The sequence below is a fragment of the Hetaerina americana genome, unplaced genomic scaffold (genome assembly GCF_022747635.1).
Source record: "Hetaerina americana unplaced genomic scaffold, ioHetAmer1.1.p SCAF_14, whole genome shotgun sequence".
NCBI classification, from domain to species: Eukaryota; Metazoa; Arthropoda; class Insecta; order Odonata; family Calopterygidae; genus Hetaerina; species Hetaerina americana.
In genome coordinates, this window is record NW_027286514.1 from 13,024,879 (window position 1) to 13,043,186 (window position 18,308).

Below are 18,308 nucleotides of genomic sequence, written 5' to 3' on the forward strand. Positions count from 1 at the left end.
CACCTAGGTGGGTCTTCCTCCACCTAGGGCATAGATGTAATTTGTCTTCCATGTAATTTGTTAAGGTTAGGTGGAAGAGTGGACTATGAAGTTTCAATCTCATCCTAGTTATTATTATTAGGTAATCTACCGGTTAAGGTAGGTTTTTGGATGTCCATAATTACTAATTAAATAATTTGTGACCCCTAGCAAAACACAACATCATACTCTACATCAGGTCCTTCTTCAGCTCTGAGTACTTTCTTCCTCCCTTCATCCCGTCCAACATCCCTATCCTGTTCCTTCCCTTTCCTCGTTTTCCTAACATTCTTCCCTCAATTGCAGTCTTCAACATCCCGCTGCTGGTCAATAACCCCATTCCTCCACTTTTCTTGCATCCATAGGATTTCTCCCCACAAATCCCTCTCTTCGCCCACCATACCATGTACTTCCCCTCATTTGTTTTCTTCTCTGTCCATTTCACCTCCATTCTTCTCCACACCCACATTTCAAAAGCCTCCAATCTACGTCCATCCTCCTGCTTCAATGACCACGTTTCCGCCCCATACATAGCTACGCTCCATATCAAAGTTATTACGAGTCTTTTCTTAACATCCTTACTCAACGTCCCCATCATCGACTCCCTCCTCCTTGTGAAAGCCTCTTTGCCAAGCGCAATTCTTCTCCTTACGTCCCTACTACTTTGACCGTGTTGGTCCAAAATACTCGTACTTCCGAGATATGTAAACTGTTCTACCTGCTCTAGTTTTCGCCCTCCTATTTTAATGTTCAGCTTAGCCTTTTTCTTTCTAGAAAATTGCATCACCTTTGTTTTATTAATATTGATTCTCATCCCATACCTGTCGCACTGAATTTCCAATTTACTCAGCAATGCTTGCAACCCCTTGGCTGACTGACAAACTAAAGCTTGGTCATCAGCAAAGATTCCCCATTCCCCACTCGGACCTGAACAGTCTGAGACGTGTACAGGTTGCGGATTAGCCTCCTTTCCCTCCAATCTATTCCTATTTTCTTCAATATGCTCATTAGTTTTTCCCAATTCACTCTATCAAATGCTTTTTTGAAATCTATGAAACAGGCAAATACCTCCTGGTTGTGTTCTATATTCCTCTCGATTAATAATCTCATTACTACAATGGCATCATGCGTACCTCTCCCCTTCCTAAACCCATACTGATCATCCCGTAAGTAATCATTTGTCCTACTCTCTATCCTATTGTTTATGATCCTGAGAACAACTTTAGCTGCGTGGGAAATCAAACTAATTGTCCTGTAGTCCTTACATGATGTAGCCTTTAACTTTTTCAGAATGGGAACTAAAACTGATCTCACAAAGTCTTCTGGCCAGATTCCTTCCTCATAGATACTACAAATCATCTGATATAGCCTCTTCCTCCCACATTTGCCTAAACATTTCAATAGCTCCAAGGGGAATGTTATCCACCCCCACGGCCTTATTTAATTTCATCTCCCTTAATGCCCTTTCTATCTCATTGTCTAGTATGCCTGGGTCTAAGCTATCTTCCTCTACGTTATATTCTTTTTCAATGTCTAACTTTGTTTGTCGAAGTTCTTTACTATACAGCTCTTCTATATGTTCCTTCCATCTCTCTTGGATCTTTCCTGTGTCAACCCACCTTATCTCTAACTGTTAGCATAGATCTCCCTTTCTTACTTCCCGATAAGGATTTAACTTTGCTGTACAGCGTACCGATTTCATCCTTCCTCTGCAAACTTTCCATATCCTCGCACTGCCACTGCGTCTTCCACTATGCTTCTATTGCTTTATTTTTTACCCATCTCAATTTATTATTTAACTCTTTGTATTTCATTTTGCCAAACTCTGTGTGTACATTCTTCCATTCTCTCTTCTCATTCATCTTTGTAATCATCTCGTCCGTGAGCCACGGTATCCTTGTCCTTTTTCCGTTAACCGTTCCTACAGTGTCTTTTACGGCTTTTGATATCCCTTTCTTGATACATTCCCATTTTTCTTCGATAGTACTCAGTTCTTTACCGTCGTCCATTGTTTTCTCTACAGCCTGTTGGTATTCCTTCCTTTTTAATCCATTTAACGCTTCTACATTCCATTTCCTAACCCACCGCTCCTGCCTTATCTTTTTGAAACGGACGATTTCATAACAACTAAATTGTGGTCAGAGTCCGCATCTGCTCCCGGGAAGCTGTGCAAATTTATCACACTCTTCCTAAACCTGTCTCTAACCAGGATATAATCTAGCTGATACCTTTCTGAGTCACCTGACATTTTCAATGTATACCTGCGTCTTTTGTAGTGTCTAAACCAGGTGTTGGTGATGACTAACTCCTGTCTCGTGCAGAACTCAACTGCTTTCTCCCCGAGGTCATTCCTTGTGCCTAAACCGTAGTCCCCAACCTCATCACCATCTCTTCCTTTGCCTACCATCGCATTCCAATCGCCCATCACTATCAAATGTTTCCCTGCAGGAACACACGCGATTATGTCCTCCAACTGATCGTATATCCTTCGACCTCTTCTTCCTCCTCCTCCTTCCTCCTCATCCTAATTAAGTCATTAAATTAAGAAACCCTTTCTTCATCTCTCTGCCATTCTCAGAAGTGTCAGAAAAACATAATTCAACCTATCCTCTGCCTACCAGGACTTTAGTAGCAGATAATGAGATTGGTGGAGGAATAGATAGCATGCCTGCCATTGCCATCAAGAACTAGCCAGCGCTTATTTCTTTCAATGATATTTATCATTTTCTTCATATATACACTTTTCAGCAGTTATACTGACAAATTCCAAATTCACCTTGCAGTTATTTGATTACAGTTCGATAGAATGCCTTATATGAATCTTTACGCAAAAGTAGCAAGCTTTTGAAAAAAAACAGAGTAATCAAAGATGTTAAGAAATGGGATCTGCATTGTAGGACAGGATGTGCCAGAAGGAAGTTTTTGGAGGAAAAAATAATTTAACTTAACAGTACAAATCAGGAATAAAGAGACTTAAATAATTAACTTAATAAAGGGGAAATCCTAACAGTTATCCTATCATCCCTGTATGTGTGTGTACTATATATATAAATTGTCACGAAAGTCACTTACTTGAGAGTATCAAAGTTGATCACTGATGAATGCATATCAGTTTTTATTTTGATTTCTTGCAGCGCTCTGAGTTTAAAGCAGAGGAAAGCATTGAGTAATGCAAATGAAGCTATTGTAATAAGCAGCAACATCCATGGGAATTTGTCTTTAAGTTTTTCTTTTTTTTCTAGAAAAAAAGTGGAGATCAGGAAGAATTAGTAAAACTTGTGAGAAATGTTATAAAACCTAATTTTAATCCTTCAACTTAATTTCCTAAGTGAGACTGTTACAATGATCTTCTTTCCTTTTTCACTGAATGTTCTAGCACTAATTGTCTATCGAGGTAAAATAATGAATCATAAAATTATGGGTGTTAATTCGACATGCATACGTGTAGTATGGCATAAAACTGAGAATGCTAGGTGTTTTCATGGCAGTTAAATTAAAACTCAGATTTGCAAATGAGGGCATTCTTAATTTAAAAATACAGAGTAAAAAAGGCTTCCACCCAAATATTTTAATGAATAAAAATAATATGGGTTTCGACTGTTGCTTATTTTATTCCACTGTTGATGCCTTATCAAAATCCGGGGAGGAAAGATAAATCAATGGATTCAGAAATTTAGATACCATTCCGAGGTTGAACTTCAAGGCAGCAATTTAGCACATGACCATAATGAAGACCCATGAAATCAATAATTTTGCTTCCACGACCGTTTAATAACTTGAGAAAAGACTTTAATTAATCAGTACAAAGTCATTTGTCCCTTTTACTTAATTGGGAAAATCCCTGTAGGTCTCCAGAAGTGCATTGTGTTGCCATTCCAGAGCAGATAAAGCGGATCAGATAATAAGATAAAGAGAGCAGATAAATATGAGAATCTTCAAACTTATACTTTATGAAACATGCACTCCTTACGCTATAATTCAAGAACACTTACTACAGACAAATCTTATTATGAAGACTGCAAAAGGGATATTTTTAGTCTTTGGATGACAACGCAATGATCCACATTGTCTAGAACAACTAGGTGGCTGAGATTAAATCTGGACCTCATTACAAGAAGAAAGTAGTAGATGCCAGAGAGTTACTTTTACCAGTTAGCTCCAATGTCTATTTCAAGAAGGTATCCAATTAGGCCAAAGGAAATTCTTTGGAAGGGCTTAGTCCAAGGAGAAAAATATCATCTCGCAAGTTGAATACAATATTTGGCAGAGAGAAAGGGAAGGTGGGCTAAGGATGATTCGTATAATAAAAGATAATGAAGTTAACCCCTGAAGAGAAACAAGTAAAGATTATGGTCCTGAGTAGGTTTTGAAGAATCAAGAAGAAAATAATAGCTCTAAAAGTAGTTATTCAAATTGAACAAAAGATCTCTAAACATCAGGCATCATACACCTAGAAATAAGGAAATACTTAATTTAAACACATGCATAAATTATTTTTCAGCCATAGTATTGAAGGATAGATAATACCAATAAGAACGAGTTGGGAAATGTGATTGTGCATAAAAATGCCAATGATTAAAGAGAAATGAAAATTGTACTCTTTTAAGCATAGTTGGAGAAGTAACATATCTTAATTAAAACTTAAAAGAAGGGTTAAACATGTTGGACACATTTTGAATCACAATAGTCTGATTAGACAATCATCAACGGACTATTTAGTGACTAGAACAACTAAGATGACCCCAGAAGAGATTCATTGAATAACTAGTGGCAGAAGATGTTCAAGAGAAGGTCTAAACATTTAGAAGCTAGTAAGAATAAATGGGATGGGAGCTGTGGAAAGCCAATTATAGGATTGATTACCTATTATAATGATGATATGAAATTGCGGCAATTGTTAGTTGCTTATATTGGAACTTGTTGGAAGTTTGATAGAATTGTATTTATAAAATTTAAAAATAATAGTAGCCAAAGCTTTAAGACTTTATAAGAAAAAGATTGTTGCAAGATATGCGAAGTATCTACTATGAGAAGTAGTGAACTGAAAAGTGTTCTATGGGATGGAAAAGATTGAAGGTACTAAATACATATTATGAATGAGAACAAGAGGTACTGTTCACCTAGGAAATGAGCTAGGATTATGAATGGGTGAAGGATACAGTAATATATCAAAATATATACTCCTGTCAGGAGTTAATCGATTGTCACTAATGCCTTCTTGCTTGTTTTTACTCCAGGAATTCTTATGTCATATTAGATTAAATGAATTCCTGCAGTACCAACAGAAGGTAATAGCGATTGTACACAGCCTGAGGTTGAGTAAATATAGATATTGCTTAAAAGAAGAAAGCATGAAGAGCCTTCATTAATCACAGATATGAGATCCCAGTATAACCAACTACTTCACTTTATTCAGCTAACAGAGTTTAACATAATTCATTATGAATGTACTCATTAAATGGTATGCATGTACTCTCTTCTAAGTTTTGTGTTTAATTTTTTTGTGCTGTTATGTGACAAGTTATTCATAGTAATTAGATATAAAGAGGAAGACTTACTCTTTCTTCCTTTTGATATTTTCCGTGACCTCACTGTGTGATCAATATTCTGTGCTACTGCATCTGCAATTCCAGGTCCTGCAATAGCATGCTTCCTCCTGCGATGAAGTTTATGACCACCAGTGTCATCTGTTGTAATATAAGCCCTCATATTTGCATGGTCACATTCCTCCTTTAGCTTTGAAGTGAGAGACTCATAAAATTCTTCAATGCCAATCCATGAATTCTTATCTATTAGAGCTAAAAATAGAAAATAATTGTGATTGAAAGACAACGGAAATTTATGAAATAGCTATACATATTTTTTAATATTTCATATTTAAAGTTGAAAGTATAACCTATGGCATTCTTTTACAATTTTCCCAAAGTAAGGCTAGCAATTTCTAAATATTTTCATTATTAAATAGTGAGTTTTCATATCAATTTCCATATCCCTAAAGCTAAATGAAATCTGAAGATTATAAATATGCTATCAGTAAAAATATTTTTTATATGTACAAGTGGGAAAGGATTACACATTGTGATTCCACATTAAAGTATATTTTGCGACCATAGTTTTACTAACAAAACTTTGAGAAAAGCACAGGGGTTGGTGTCCTACCCATCCAGGATGGACGTGCACAAGGAGAACTTCATGTAGTCATCACTGTTTGATGGTAATCTTTTAGGAAACATGGTAATAAAAAATATATTGATGTGCATAAGCATTGTGGTTCTATTCCTTTCAAATGCTTGCTATATGTTGCTTTAATAATTCAAGCATGTAAGGGGGAAAGTAGCTTTAATGTATTTACATAATCACTGCAGACAGGTAGGCTACAATTTCCTTAAATCCTGCTTTCATTGGTACCAGCGGTTGGAACAATATGGTCTGATTCCCTCCTAAAGTCTCCCATTTCTTCTAGATTTCTGTGTTCCCAAATTTCAGGTATGATTTATTTTAATAAATTTGAACCCCTCTTAAATATACACTTAAAAAAATGACATATCTGTAAAATGAGCTGAAGACAATCATGAATGAGGAATCTTGGTTCATCTCCATCCCCACCCACTCCATAAAAGTTCAACCTACAGGAACTAATGATTAATTATTGGTACATGTAAACAATATTTGAAGGTGCATTGAAGCTGAAAATTTGAGCTCTGATTAGAGTTAGTCTATTTGAAAACTATTTTCTGCACCTCATTCTTTTGCAATGGACCCAATGCAATATTTAATGTGACATAGCCATGCATGGAACCCAAATATTGTTCTTATGTTTACTAAACAGTTTGTTTTACCAATATTTTTGCAAACTAATAATTTTTAAAGTGATATTCACTAATATAGCTACCAACAATGGTTTCAACCCCAAACTAGTTGACACATTACTACGGAAAAAACAAAAAGCAATGGCCATAAAATGCATTTTCGTATCACAGCCCGCAGTATCTAAAGATTTTAAGTGGTGCTCGATCCCATTTCTGGGAGATCTCTCTTATAGGATTTCCAACTGCCTACCCACCTCACTCAAAGCAGCCTTCTACCCACCCATAACCCTCTCCAAACTTCTAGCCAATGGAAAAGACACCCAGGATAGCCTTATCAAATCTGGCATTTATAAACTGAAATGCGAGGATTGCAACAGCGTTTATGTCGGTCAGACCGGCAGGAATATCAAGTTACGAGTCAAGGAACATGCTAGGTGTCACAAAAATCAGAATAACAACTCTCTCTTCGCCAAGCATTTACTAGAATTCGACCACAGCAGTGACTTTGTCCCAGAGATATTACACACACTCCCAAAAGGATTAAAAATGGACGCTCTCGAGCAATTAGAGATAAGAAGGCACTTGGTAAACCCCAACACGACACTTTGTAATGAGCAATTGTTCCCATACCCCTTCCCACTCCTCTCAGAAAAACTAGCCTGGAAATGGTCGAAACAATCCATCAATGCACCTGCGAGCCCCCACCCCTCTCAAATCCTTCCAACCCTCCCCGCCCCCACTCTGTCCTGAGGGTATATATGCTTGCTCTGTCTGTTTTGCAAATTTGTACCTGATGATGCTGCAAGTCGGTGAAACGCGTTGTACCATATAATAAAATCTGTGGAAAAGTACGAGACTTTCTTTTTAGAATGGATATTAAATACTTCCACGAAGTGAAGCCTGAAACAATAGAATGCCATTGCCTTGTTTAAAAACTTATTTGATACTCAGAGTAATAAAAATAGAGTTGTAATTAAAAAGATAGGTTTGTGAGCCATTCTATGGGTCTTGAATAAAACAATTTTGGATTGATCAATGTTAATATTATTGTTATTAGTATTTATATAATTGTCAAACAAGATTTTCAATGGACCCAGTGACTGAGCTCTGCTGCATTTCAAATCCCAGCATCATACAACATTAAACTCCACAATATCCTATCTAGTAGTAATCTATTCTTAGATCTCAGTCACTGGGTCCATTCCTTTCCTCTATACCACCTACCCAACAGACCTCAGGCACATAGAATACAAGTGCATACCATGTTGGATTTGACTGAGACCTACAACTTCTGGGATTCATTATCTTGTTAATTCCCCTGATGGTTTCTTAGATTCCGATAGGATACCTGGGGTCACTTGACTATCAAAACAGTTTAATGACGAACAGCTGTTTACTTACCTTTTACTGGGGCCCACAATGATTTGGTGTACACAAGTTTTGAGAAGACAGAAAAATTGCAGGTAAACATCAGCGAAGCACCAGATATCTCTGAATCTCTGTTGGGATGTGAGTTTATATTTTCTGCATTCATGTTGTTCTCTTTTAACCCAGGTTCTTGGGTTGTGTCTCGAAGACAGAAATGGGTAAAACAATGAAACGCTTCAGCATAGCGAAATCCAGAGTTGTATGCACACATGTCCATTGAATATAGTTGTCCTGGTTTGCTGCAGGGAAGCATAATCTGTAATGTTGAATGAAGGGTGAAGAGTCTAGTGTGTTGTAAAGGTTGTAATCAGGGGACACAAGACTCTGCAGTGTGGGAAGTCCTAAGTCAAGTAACACCCCTTTTCTTTCAACACAGTTAATATGAGTACTGTAAAATTGATGTATTTTTTGGTAAAGCAGATTTTCTAAACCAGCATGTGTTTTAAAAGTTGGCCTTAAAAAATAACTATTGGACAAGTAAATTTGCTCTACTAATAACGTTTTTAAAAGACCTCAAATAATAGGATGATGCCAATAATATGTTGCTCCCCACTAACCTAGCTATATATGTGAGCTAGTAGACATTAAAACAAGATTATGCCCCTGGACCAAGGGAGGGTTACCGATTGATTCAATTATATTTTGTTTGATATGGCAGAACAGCATTGTATGAAATAAAATTAGGGAAGATGGTTGTCATTGCTGATCTGTAATAGACACCTGATCACCTGTGGGTAATAATGCACCATTTGATGTTAAAAATATTTTTAAGTGTGGTCAATGGCCATCTCTGCTAAACACTTACAAGGCAGAAAAATATTGAAAAGATTCAGTCAGCTACTGGTAATATTTTTGATTAGAATGAAATATCAAGTCGGAATTTTCTAAAATATATGTATGAAAAACTGGAATCTCTCGGAGAACCTTCAATCAAATATTATTTTATATGTTTTTACTCTCATACTTGTATATTTTTGATTTTTGTTGCAAAATGTTCCATTTTATTCCTTGGTGGTTTAATTGTCAAAGAGTGATTTTTATTGTGTTTATGATTGATTTGGTCTCAATTTATTGATCAATAAAAATGGTACATTTTTAATTCAACTGAAATGATATTGCCCTCTCCACTATTTGAAATCATTTTCAAATTTACCATTTTAGTGAATTTGTAGGTACATATACCACTATTGTATGTATGGTATAAGTTAAATTATCCAGGTAATGAATGTTCTTTTGAGGGAGGTTCAGCTACCAATAATCTGCAATTGCAAGAGATTTTCATTATGTATGCACATGAATAGAATTAAGTCTATTCTTCTTGTGCGATTGCAGCATACACCAGTATATTGCATTAAATTCAGCATCACAATGAGATAACCAAATACATATTATTTTCATTTCTATAATTGCAGTCAATAACTATTGCCACATGGATAATATTTGCTGAAACATAAATTGGTAAAGGATGTGAAACAACCTAGGAAATAAAAATATGCCCTGGAACTTTGGGAGTTTGTTGATTGTTGGTTTGTAGGTACCCATAGGTAACCATACAGCGACAGATTATGTGTTAATACTTTTGTCTTGCTGTCGCTTTTGAATCAATAAACCTATTTTCGCCTATTCATTATTATTATTGTTATTAGAAGCAAACTGCATGTTGTATTTTTATTCAAAAATGGCTTCACCCAACTTAGATTCCCTTCACACCTGTTTTAAACATGTATTTTAAACTATTTTATGATTGAGAATGACTAATATTTTTTTAAGTAATAGAAAATACCCACTATTGTTTGGTTGTGATCAAGTGATTGAGTAAATTCATAAATTAACTGTAGATCATACTTTCTGATACCATATTGAGTGTGATATAGTAGTTGGAAAATTTTTAGGATACATACTAATTGATGATAGATGGAAGGCATTTTTTTAATTACACATCAGAGGTGAATGGGCTTTTGTTGTAGGTTAAAATTAATTTTGTTTTCATATTTTGGGGCAAGAATGGAATGAGTGTATTTGAGATAGGTTGGTAAGGCCAATTACTTCTCATGAATGATATGTGGTTTTGTCTTCAAAGATAAAATTTGGAGATGATGTACAGGGTTCGTCCTGAAAATAAGTGTACTGAGCTCAGGAAAAAAAATTTATTACACTTTTACATATCTTAAGCTAATATTCCTCAAAATAGGACCCTTGTGAGTCGATACACATGTTCCAGCGGCGTTCCCATTCCTGGAACACTCCCGCCAAGGCATCATCGGGAACCTCTCGAAGACTCATCGTCAACCTCTTCTCTGCCCTCCACGAACATCTTGTGCCACCGAAAGATCATGTTTCTGGACATGGCTGACTCCCCGTAAGCCTGGTTAATCATACCGACAGTTTTGGTAGACGATTTCCCAAGCTTTATCGCAAATTTGATGGAATAACGCTGCTCCAAAAACTTCGGCATCGCGTTCCGTGACGTGGGTCGAGCGTGGAGGTTCGCGTTAACAGAGCTCCTCACTACACCACAGCTCAGAGCTGACTGCCTTTTTCAGCGTCGCTTGCCAACATACCCCCCTCCATTCGCAGCCCGTCAGAGCGGTGCTGGGCGCGCCTGGAGCGGTGGGAAAAAATCAGTACACTTATTTTCCGGACGAACCCTGTATGTGATGGAATAATTTTTTCTGTTGGTTCTAATCACATCATAAGTAAACATTTTTCAGTTATCCAGATATTACTGGTAGTCTCACCCCTTTAAAACTTGGTGAGTCTTGGGCTTGTCATTAAGAGTTCTAGGGGCTGAGTGACAAGAGTAAATCAAATACCCATACCTGAAATAGAACTCCAATCTACAAACTTTGGGCTAGTGGCAAGTGTATTATCTACCCAAATAACCTGGCCAGCATTATTATATTACTGGAGTGGCATATGCACTTTTCAGCTGAAGCTATCATAAAATCAAGTACAGTCCGTCTAAAACTTTCAGGTGATTATGATGTTGTTCACAAAGATTGTGATTAAGGTTAAATTTTAGATATAGGTCATTCAGAGTTTTATTCCTTTCTATCACACCTGAATAATGATTACTTTTTATATTAAATATTTCTGTCAAACCCTTTTCAGAAAATGCTAGTTTTAGTGAACTAAAATGGTATTCAGAAAAAACTGATATTTCAAGTCAACATTGTGAAATTTAATAAATGTCAATCCATGCTTCTGGGCATATTGAAAGACAGAAGTCCTGTTAATATATCAATTCGACTGAAAACTCACTTATGATATAAGAACTTGTCTTTATTTTGATAATTAAAAATGTTTGCATCCTGGAAAACAATGGACTGTATAAACTGTGTTCTTAATTTAATACTTTAAAGGATTGCTCCCTTGACAGACAAGGCCATGGAATATCTATAGCGCCCTAGAATAACATTGAAGTGTCCAACACCCCAACTCTCTATTTTGTGATAGCTTTTGGTTTCATTAGGTAGTTTCATCCAATTGTTAAACACTGAAAATATTCATAAAATATGATTACTTACTAAATTTTCAGTTACTCTAGATGTCTTTGGTCCAATAGCTTTGTTCAGATAGATTGTTAGTTCAACTTTCTTCTTTTTCCCTCCAGTTTCTGGATCATCTTCCCAAGGTGTTTGCACAATATCTGTGAATTTTTGATGCAATACACTTTGTGATATTATTAACCAAAATAAGATTTCTTGTTTATGAATCAAGGAAAAATGGTGATAATTATTTTTAGGAAAGAATTTAAGCCTGTCAATAGAAAGGTACCCACCATCAATACTGGTCTAATTTTGTTTCCATGTTTGACCCTGTCATTTTTATCCATTGGAATATGATTTACGCTATCAGATCAGATTGGTTTAGTGGCTAGTGTCAGATTGAATGTAAAATTCTGGATCCATTGTCAATTTTTTAATTGGGTCATGCCAATGTGAGCTCAAATTGAAGTAGTCTGCTTTTCAAAGCCACAAGTAAATTTACAATGCTTAAAATTTGCTCATACAGTACATCCTGATAGCAAAAAAAATATTCAGAACTTATTTCATCTACATGCCATGGAATGGGCATAGTACCTAAAATGATTTGTACTATACATACTATGTAAGACTATTTGAAGAGGACTTCTCAATTGACTCGGAACTGTGAAATGTGGTCCATTGTACTTGACCCCTATGTCCACTCCCTTAGTACATATTATTTCCCTGATGGTGGAATTCATAATGTATTGATATCTCTCTCTCTAATGGTAATTACTTGATATTTTAGCAGCCAGGTAGGGAGCAAAAAATACTGAAACTTAAACCAACACTAGGAACTGAGCCTTGGGCTTTGATGTGGGTAGCAAGGCAAAAAGCTTCTGAACCTCTCTAGTTTTTTCTACATTCCACTTCTGTACTCTCGCGCAATTTAAAACATTTTAATTTACAATCTTCTATTTGGCCAAAATTTAATTGTTATGAAATGTAGCGTCCGTTTCAAAAAGATAAGGCAGGGGTGGTGGGTTAGAAAAGGGAATGTAGAAGGATTAAATGGTTTGAAAAGGAAAGAGTACAAACAGGCGTTAGATTAAATCTTGGAGGATGGTAAAGAGCTAAGTACTATAGAAGAAAAATGGGAAAGTATCAAGAAAGGGTTATCAAAAGCCGCAAAAGATACTATTGGAACCGTTAACACTTAAAGAACTAGGAAACCATGGATCACAGATGAGATGATTACAAAGATGGATGAGTGGATAAAATGGAAGAATGTAAATACAGAGATAGGCAAAATTAGGTACAAAGAGTTATAAAATAAATTGAGGCGGGCAACAAATAAAGCAAAAGGAGCATGGTGGAAGACGCAGTGCGAGGATATGGAAAGTTTGCAGAGGAAGGGTGAAATCGGTGCGCTGTACAGCAAAGTTAAATCGTTATCGGGAAGTAAGAAAATGAGATCTATGCTAACAGGTAGAGATAAGGCAGGTAAGGTAATAGCTGACACAGGAAAGATCCAAGAGAGATGGAAGGAGTATATAGAAGAACTGTATAGTAAAGAACTTTGACCAACAAAGTTAGACATTGAAATAGAATACAGCATAGAAGAAGATAGCTTAGGTCCAGGCATAATCAACAATGAGATAGAAAGGATATTGAGGGAGATGAAACTAAATAAGGCCGCGGGGGTAGATAACATTTCCGCGGAACTATTGAAATGTCTAGAAAAATGTGGGAGGAAGACCCTATATGGGTTGATCCGTAGTATTTATGAGAAAGGAATCTTGCCGGAGTCTTTGTGAGATCAGTTTTAGTTCCTATTCCAAAAAAGATAAAGGCAACATCATGTGAGGACTACATGACTATAAGTTTCATATCCCACACAGCTAAAGTTGTTCTCAGGATCATAAACAATAGGATAGAGAGTAAGGCAAATGATTACTTGGGGGATGATCAGTTTGGGTTTTGGAAGGGGAGAGGTATGCGTGATGCCATTGTAGTAATGAGATTATTAATCGAGAGGAATATAGAACACAACCAGGACGTATTTGCCTGTTTCATAGATTTCAAAAAAGCATTTGATAGAGTGAATTGGGAAAAACTAATGAGTATTGTGCAGAAAATAGGAATAGATTGGAAAGAAAGGAGGCTAATCCACAACCTGTACATGTCTCAGACTTGCTCATGTGCGAGTGGGGAATGGGGAGTCCAGATGGGCAGTGTTAGGAAGAGGTGTAAGGCAGGGTTGCCCATTATCAATGGTGCTGTTCAACGTATATGTCGAGGAAATGATTAAAGAGGCATGGGAAGAACTGGAAGTAGGAATGAAAGTGGGCAGGGAATTCGTAAAATCAGTTAGGTTTGCTGATGACCAAGCTTTAGTTTGTCAGTCAGCCAAGGGGTTGCAAGCATTGCTGAGTAAATTGGAAATTCAGTGCGACAGGTATGGGATGAGAATCAATATTAATAAAACAAAGGTGATGCAATTTTCTAGAAAGAAAAAGGCTAAACTGAACATTAAAATAGGAGGGCGAAAACTAGAGCAGGTAGAACAGTTTACATATCTCGGAAGTATTTTGGACCAACACGGTCAAAGTAGTAGGGACGTAAGGAGAAGAATTGCGCTTGGCAAAGAGGCTTTCACAAGGAGGAGGGAGTCGATGACGGGGACGTTGAGTAAGGATGTTAAGAAAAGACTCGTAATAACTTTGATATGGAGCGTAGCTATGTATGGGGCGGAAACGTGGTCATTGAAGCAGGAGGATAGACGTAGACTGGAAGCTTTTGAAATGTGGGTGTGGAGAAGAATGGAGAAGGTGAAATGGACAGAGAAGAAAACAAATGAGGAAGTACATGGTATGGTGGGCGAAGAGAGGGGTTTGTTGAGAGAAATCCTATGGAGGCAAGAAAAGTGGATGAAGGGGGTATTGACCGGCAGTGGGATGTTGAAGACTGATAGAGGGGAGAATGTTGGGCAAACGAGGAAAGGGAAGGAACAGGATAGGGATGTTGGACGGGATGAAGGGAGGAAGAAGGTACTCAGAGATGAAGAGGGACCTAATGTAGATGTTTTGCTAGAAGCCACAAAATATTTATGTAGGAGCTGTGACCATCCGAAAACCTACCCTAACTGGTAGATTCCTTAATAATAATAAAAATTTATTTATGTTGACTGTTGTGCCATGTAATTCAGTTGCAATGTGGTCATAAACCTATTTTATGTCTAATGGACTAAAGTTATGGAAAAGAATAACCTCTTACCTGTTGTTTTTCTCTCAGAATGAAAGTCAAGGTAAAAGCTGGATTGAGTGAACACCATTGAGAAAAGCTGATCTATGTGCATGTTAAGATCTAAATTCACCACCTGGCGCCCATCATGTTGTGAGGTACATATGCATTGTTTTGCATAACTTTTAGAAACTGTTGGACAAAGAAGCTTGATTAGTTTAAATGCAGGCTGAAAACATTCACAATATTCATATTAAAATTTTATCTTTGGCATTTCCAGAGTCAGGGAATTCAGTTTTCCGTATTCAAATCCTTTGTTAAGTATACTATTAAATTGATGTAAGATAATATTAGTTATAGACAATCATATATGTATTTCATTTTTCAAGGTTTTTTACTAATTATGATTGAGCATGATGCTAAAATATGAAACTAGTTAAACAATTGAACTTAAGTATTAATTTTTAAGTTCAGCAATACCAAATTTAACAGTAATTAGATTAGACATTCATTTAAAGTCACGAATTTCAGGAAAAGTTGTGATACTCACCAGTTTTTATCACTGGATCTGATTCCGATTCTGAGGCCTTACTGTCTTCTTCTTTTGATAAATCCTCCCTTGAAGTTGATATGTATGGTGGAATATGGTTGCAACTTCCTTTTAGATTATGAATACCCTACAAAGATATGATGTTTTTAATCATTTTAATGCCAATCGAAGAGAAGTGCCTCCTGGGTAAGAATAGAAATGTATTTATCCTGATGTTGGGAATTGACAAACTAACAAGACTTGCTGACATGGTTACTGAGGGGCAATTCCTCAGTTAATGCAATGGATATGAAATTCATACTTTATAGTGCGTAGCTGTAGCAAGCTATGATTTGGCTATGCTTGGGCCTCCATGAAACCCTGTGGTTATGGGGGCAAATGTGGCATTTTGGTGCTATCTGCCGCAGTATACTTAATGAAAAATAATTTATGCCTACCTATCATTTAAATATCTGCGTGCCCATGGGAATCTGGTGGGTGTGGTAGCTTGGGCACTAGCTTCCCACCCCAGGGCTGAATCCCAGAGGGGGCCAATTCCTGAGTGCCATGTAGAAAGCATTTCAAGTACAGCGCACCAATAACTGTTAAAGGGTACATTAAATAGTTGACCGATTGGTGCCTTTTATTGAAAGTAGACTAATGCCAATGTCAGGTTTCTATCCACTATTCTCCCATATTTATATGGTATTTTTTTTCTTCTACTGATGAAGGAGCTACCCCCAAGACAGAAATATTCCTCTGGTGGTATGTTTTGGGATAAGGAGGTGGCCATTTCATCATGTAAAGGAGCCTTCTGTAATTCTTGATATTATACTATTATATTAGCACTTGAACTGATAATAAACCTTTGTACCACCCATCTAATTATGGCTGTATGTTATTCATTGTTTTTCTCCCCATTAGTTTTTGACTAAATATACCTCTGGAATCGTTTTTACCATTTAGTATTTTCTATGGCCCAGACAAGAAATTAGTTTTGGACAAAATTACTATTACCTATGCTACAATTAATGGTAGAATGGAAATTTATATAGTATAGTGTATAGTGGCTGTGAACTTAATAGCAGCAGAAATTTATATTGTAGTTGAATGTCAAACTAAAGTCAAGGTCAGTTATACTCACATCTTCCTTAAATGTCTCTTGTTTGACACTATGTGATGATCTCTTATGTGCATGGTCCAATACATTTCCTTCGTTAGCACTGTTATCTTGGGTGTCATCTATTATGTCCTTTACTTCTTCATTTCTCTCCTCTCTACCCACTGCGTATGCCATCCCATGTTCTTGTGTATCCATTTTCAATGACTGATCTAACCGAATTCAATGCGTTCGTTGTAATATTACACCAATGATTTGTATGAAAATTTGTATGATATAAATAATAATTGTGTCTCTTAAGGCTCACCGGATGAATCCGATTTTAAAGTGAAGGAAGTTAACTTAATGTCCCATAATCATGATCTCTGATCTCTTTTATGCCCGCGCAAAAACTCGTGCGATATTCTCCCCTAACCTGTCGATAATACTATTTAGAAAAAGCAAGATAGCTGTGTTTTTGGGAAGAGTAAGCATTTGAAAGAAGATAAGATTCTCTTCTTATCGCTCTCCAGCGCAGGAAGTAATTTTTATAGTGCAAGTAGATATATTAGTCGCTACGGTAGCGGCACAGAGGGCCGACAGAAGTGGAGACGGAAGGCGATCGGGATAACTAAGTGATTACTCGTATTAGACGTGAACCTTATTTTTTGTCCGTTTCAAATTCATGAGGAAATACTGCGCCCGGTACATGGATTTAAATGACAATCGATAAAGTAATAATAGTGGAGAAATCGCGAGGTCGCATTTGAACAAAGTTGCAATGTCTTCTGGAGACTCCGATGTGCTCATCATTTCAAAACGAGAATAAAACTTCGTCAAAGTGACCTTCAAAACAGCAATATAAAGCAAGTTTTTTCTTTCTTTGTTCATTATCTCATGATAAGCAACATTTCGCTGGTGGCGTTATTTGGATAACTCAATTCAATTATTCGATTTTCCTAACAAAAGACAACCTGGCACCCCACACTACGACTAAATCTTCGATCACTCCATTCTTTTCAACATGCCTAATCTATTCCTATTAATCCTGTAATGTTCTCCCATCTATTAGTCTTCTCAAATCGCTTAAGAGGAGTTGCCACATCTGTAACACCTGCGGAGTCAATCCCAAGTCCTTGGCCCAAAGGCTTGCGATATCCCACAGCTGCGGAATGAAGTCTTGATTCTTAAAGCATGTCAGACGATGATAGTTTGAGGTTAAAGATCGGATCTGCCCAAGCCCTCCAGCGTCGGCCAACGGTCGTTTTCTGCATTCGCACCATTCGTGAGACTTCAGCTACAAGTCTTGTGACTCAAGTCTACAGACCAATTATAGAACGACCTTAAATGATGAAGTATTACCTACGAAGTGCTAATGCTGAATTAAATAGGGGTGTCTAAGTCGCTGGCCAAATTCATAGAGTATCTAGATGCGCGATATTTTGAAGTAACATTATGTAATGATTACATACTCTTCAGAACTAATAATCATGAATTCTCTTCCATACGTTAATTTGAAACTTGTCGGATCACCTTTTATCTCAATGACTCTCAATTAAGAAATAGAGCACGCTTCAATGCATGCCTACCGTCTGGAATTTTGACGGATAACATTTAAAATTCATAAAAACGAACATGGACTCCATACTCCCGACGCGGTATTACTAGGGAGCAAAGCTTATGCATCTCGCATAACAACCATTCTTGCTTTATTT

General features: G+C 36.9%; 1 protein-coding gene across 1 annotated transcript; it reads right to left on the bottom strand.

Annotated features, from left to right (window-relative positions):
- Positions 1 to 4,453: 4,453 nt before the first annotated feature.
- LOC139686402 (protein Aster-B-like) lies at positions 4,454 to 16,812 on the bottom strand. The gene is made up of 8 exons (XM_071583596.1): positions 16,639 to 16,812; positions 15,516 to 15,642; positions 14,999 to 15,157; positions 11,783 to 11,904; positions 8,229 to 8,511; positions 5,577 to 5,816; positions 5,298 to 5,353; positions 4,454 to 4,468 (listed from the first exon to the last, which is right to left on the bottom strand). The coding sequence occupies exons 1-8, from the start codon at positions 16,810 to 16,812 to the stop codon at positions 4,454 to 4,456; spliced, it is 1,176 nt and encodes a 391-aa protein (XP_071439697.1).
- Positions 16,813 to 18,308: the final 1,496 nt, after the last annotated feature.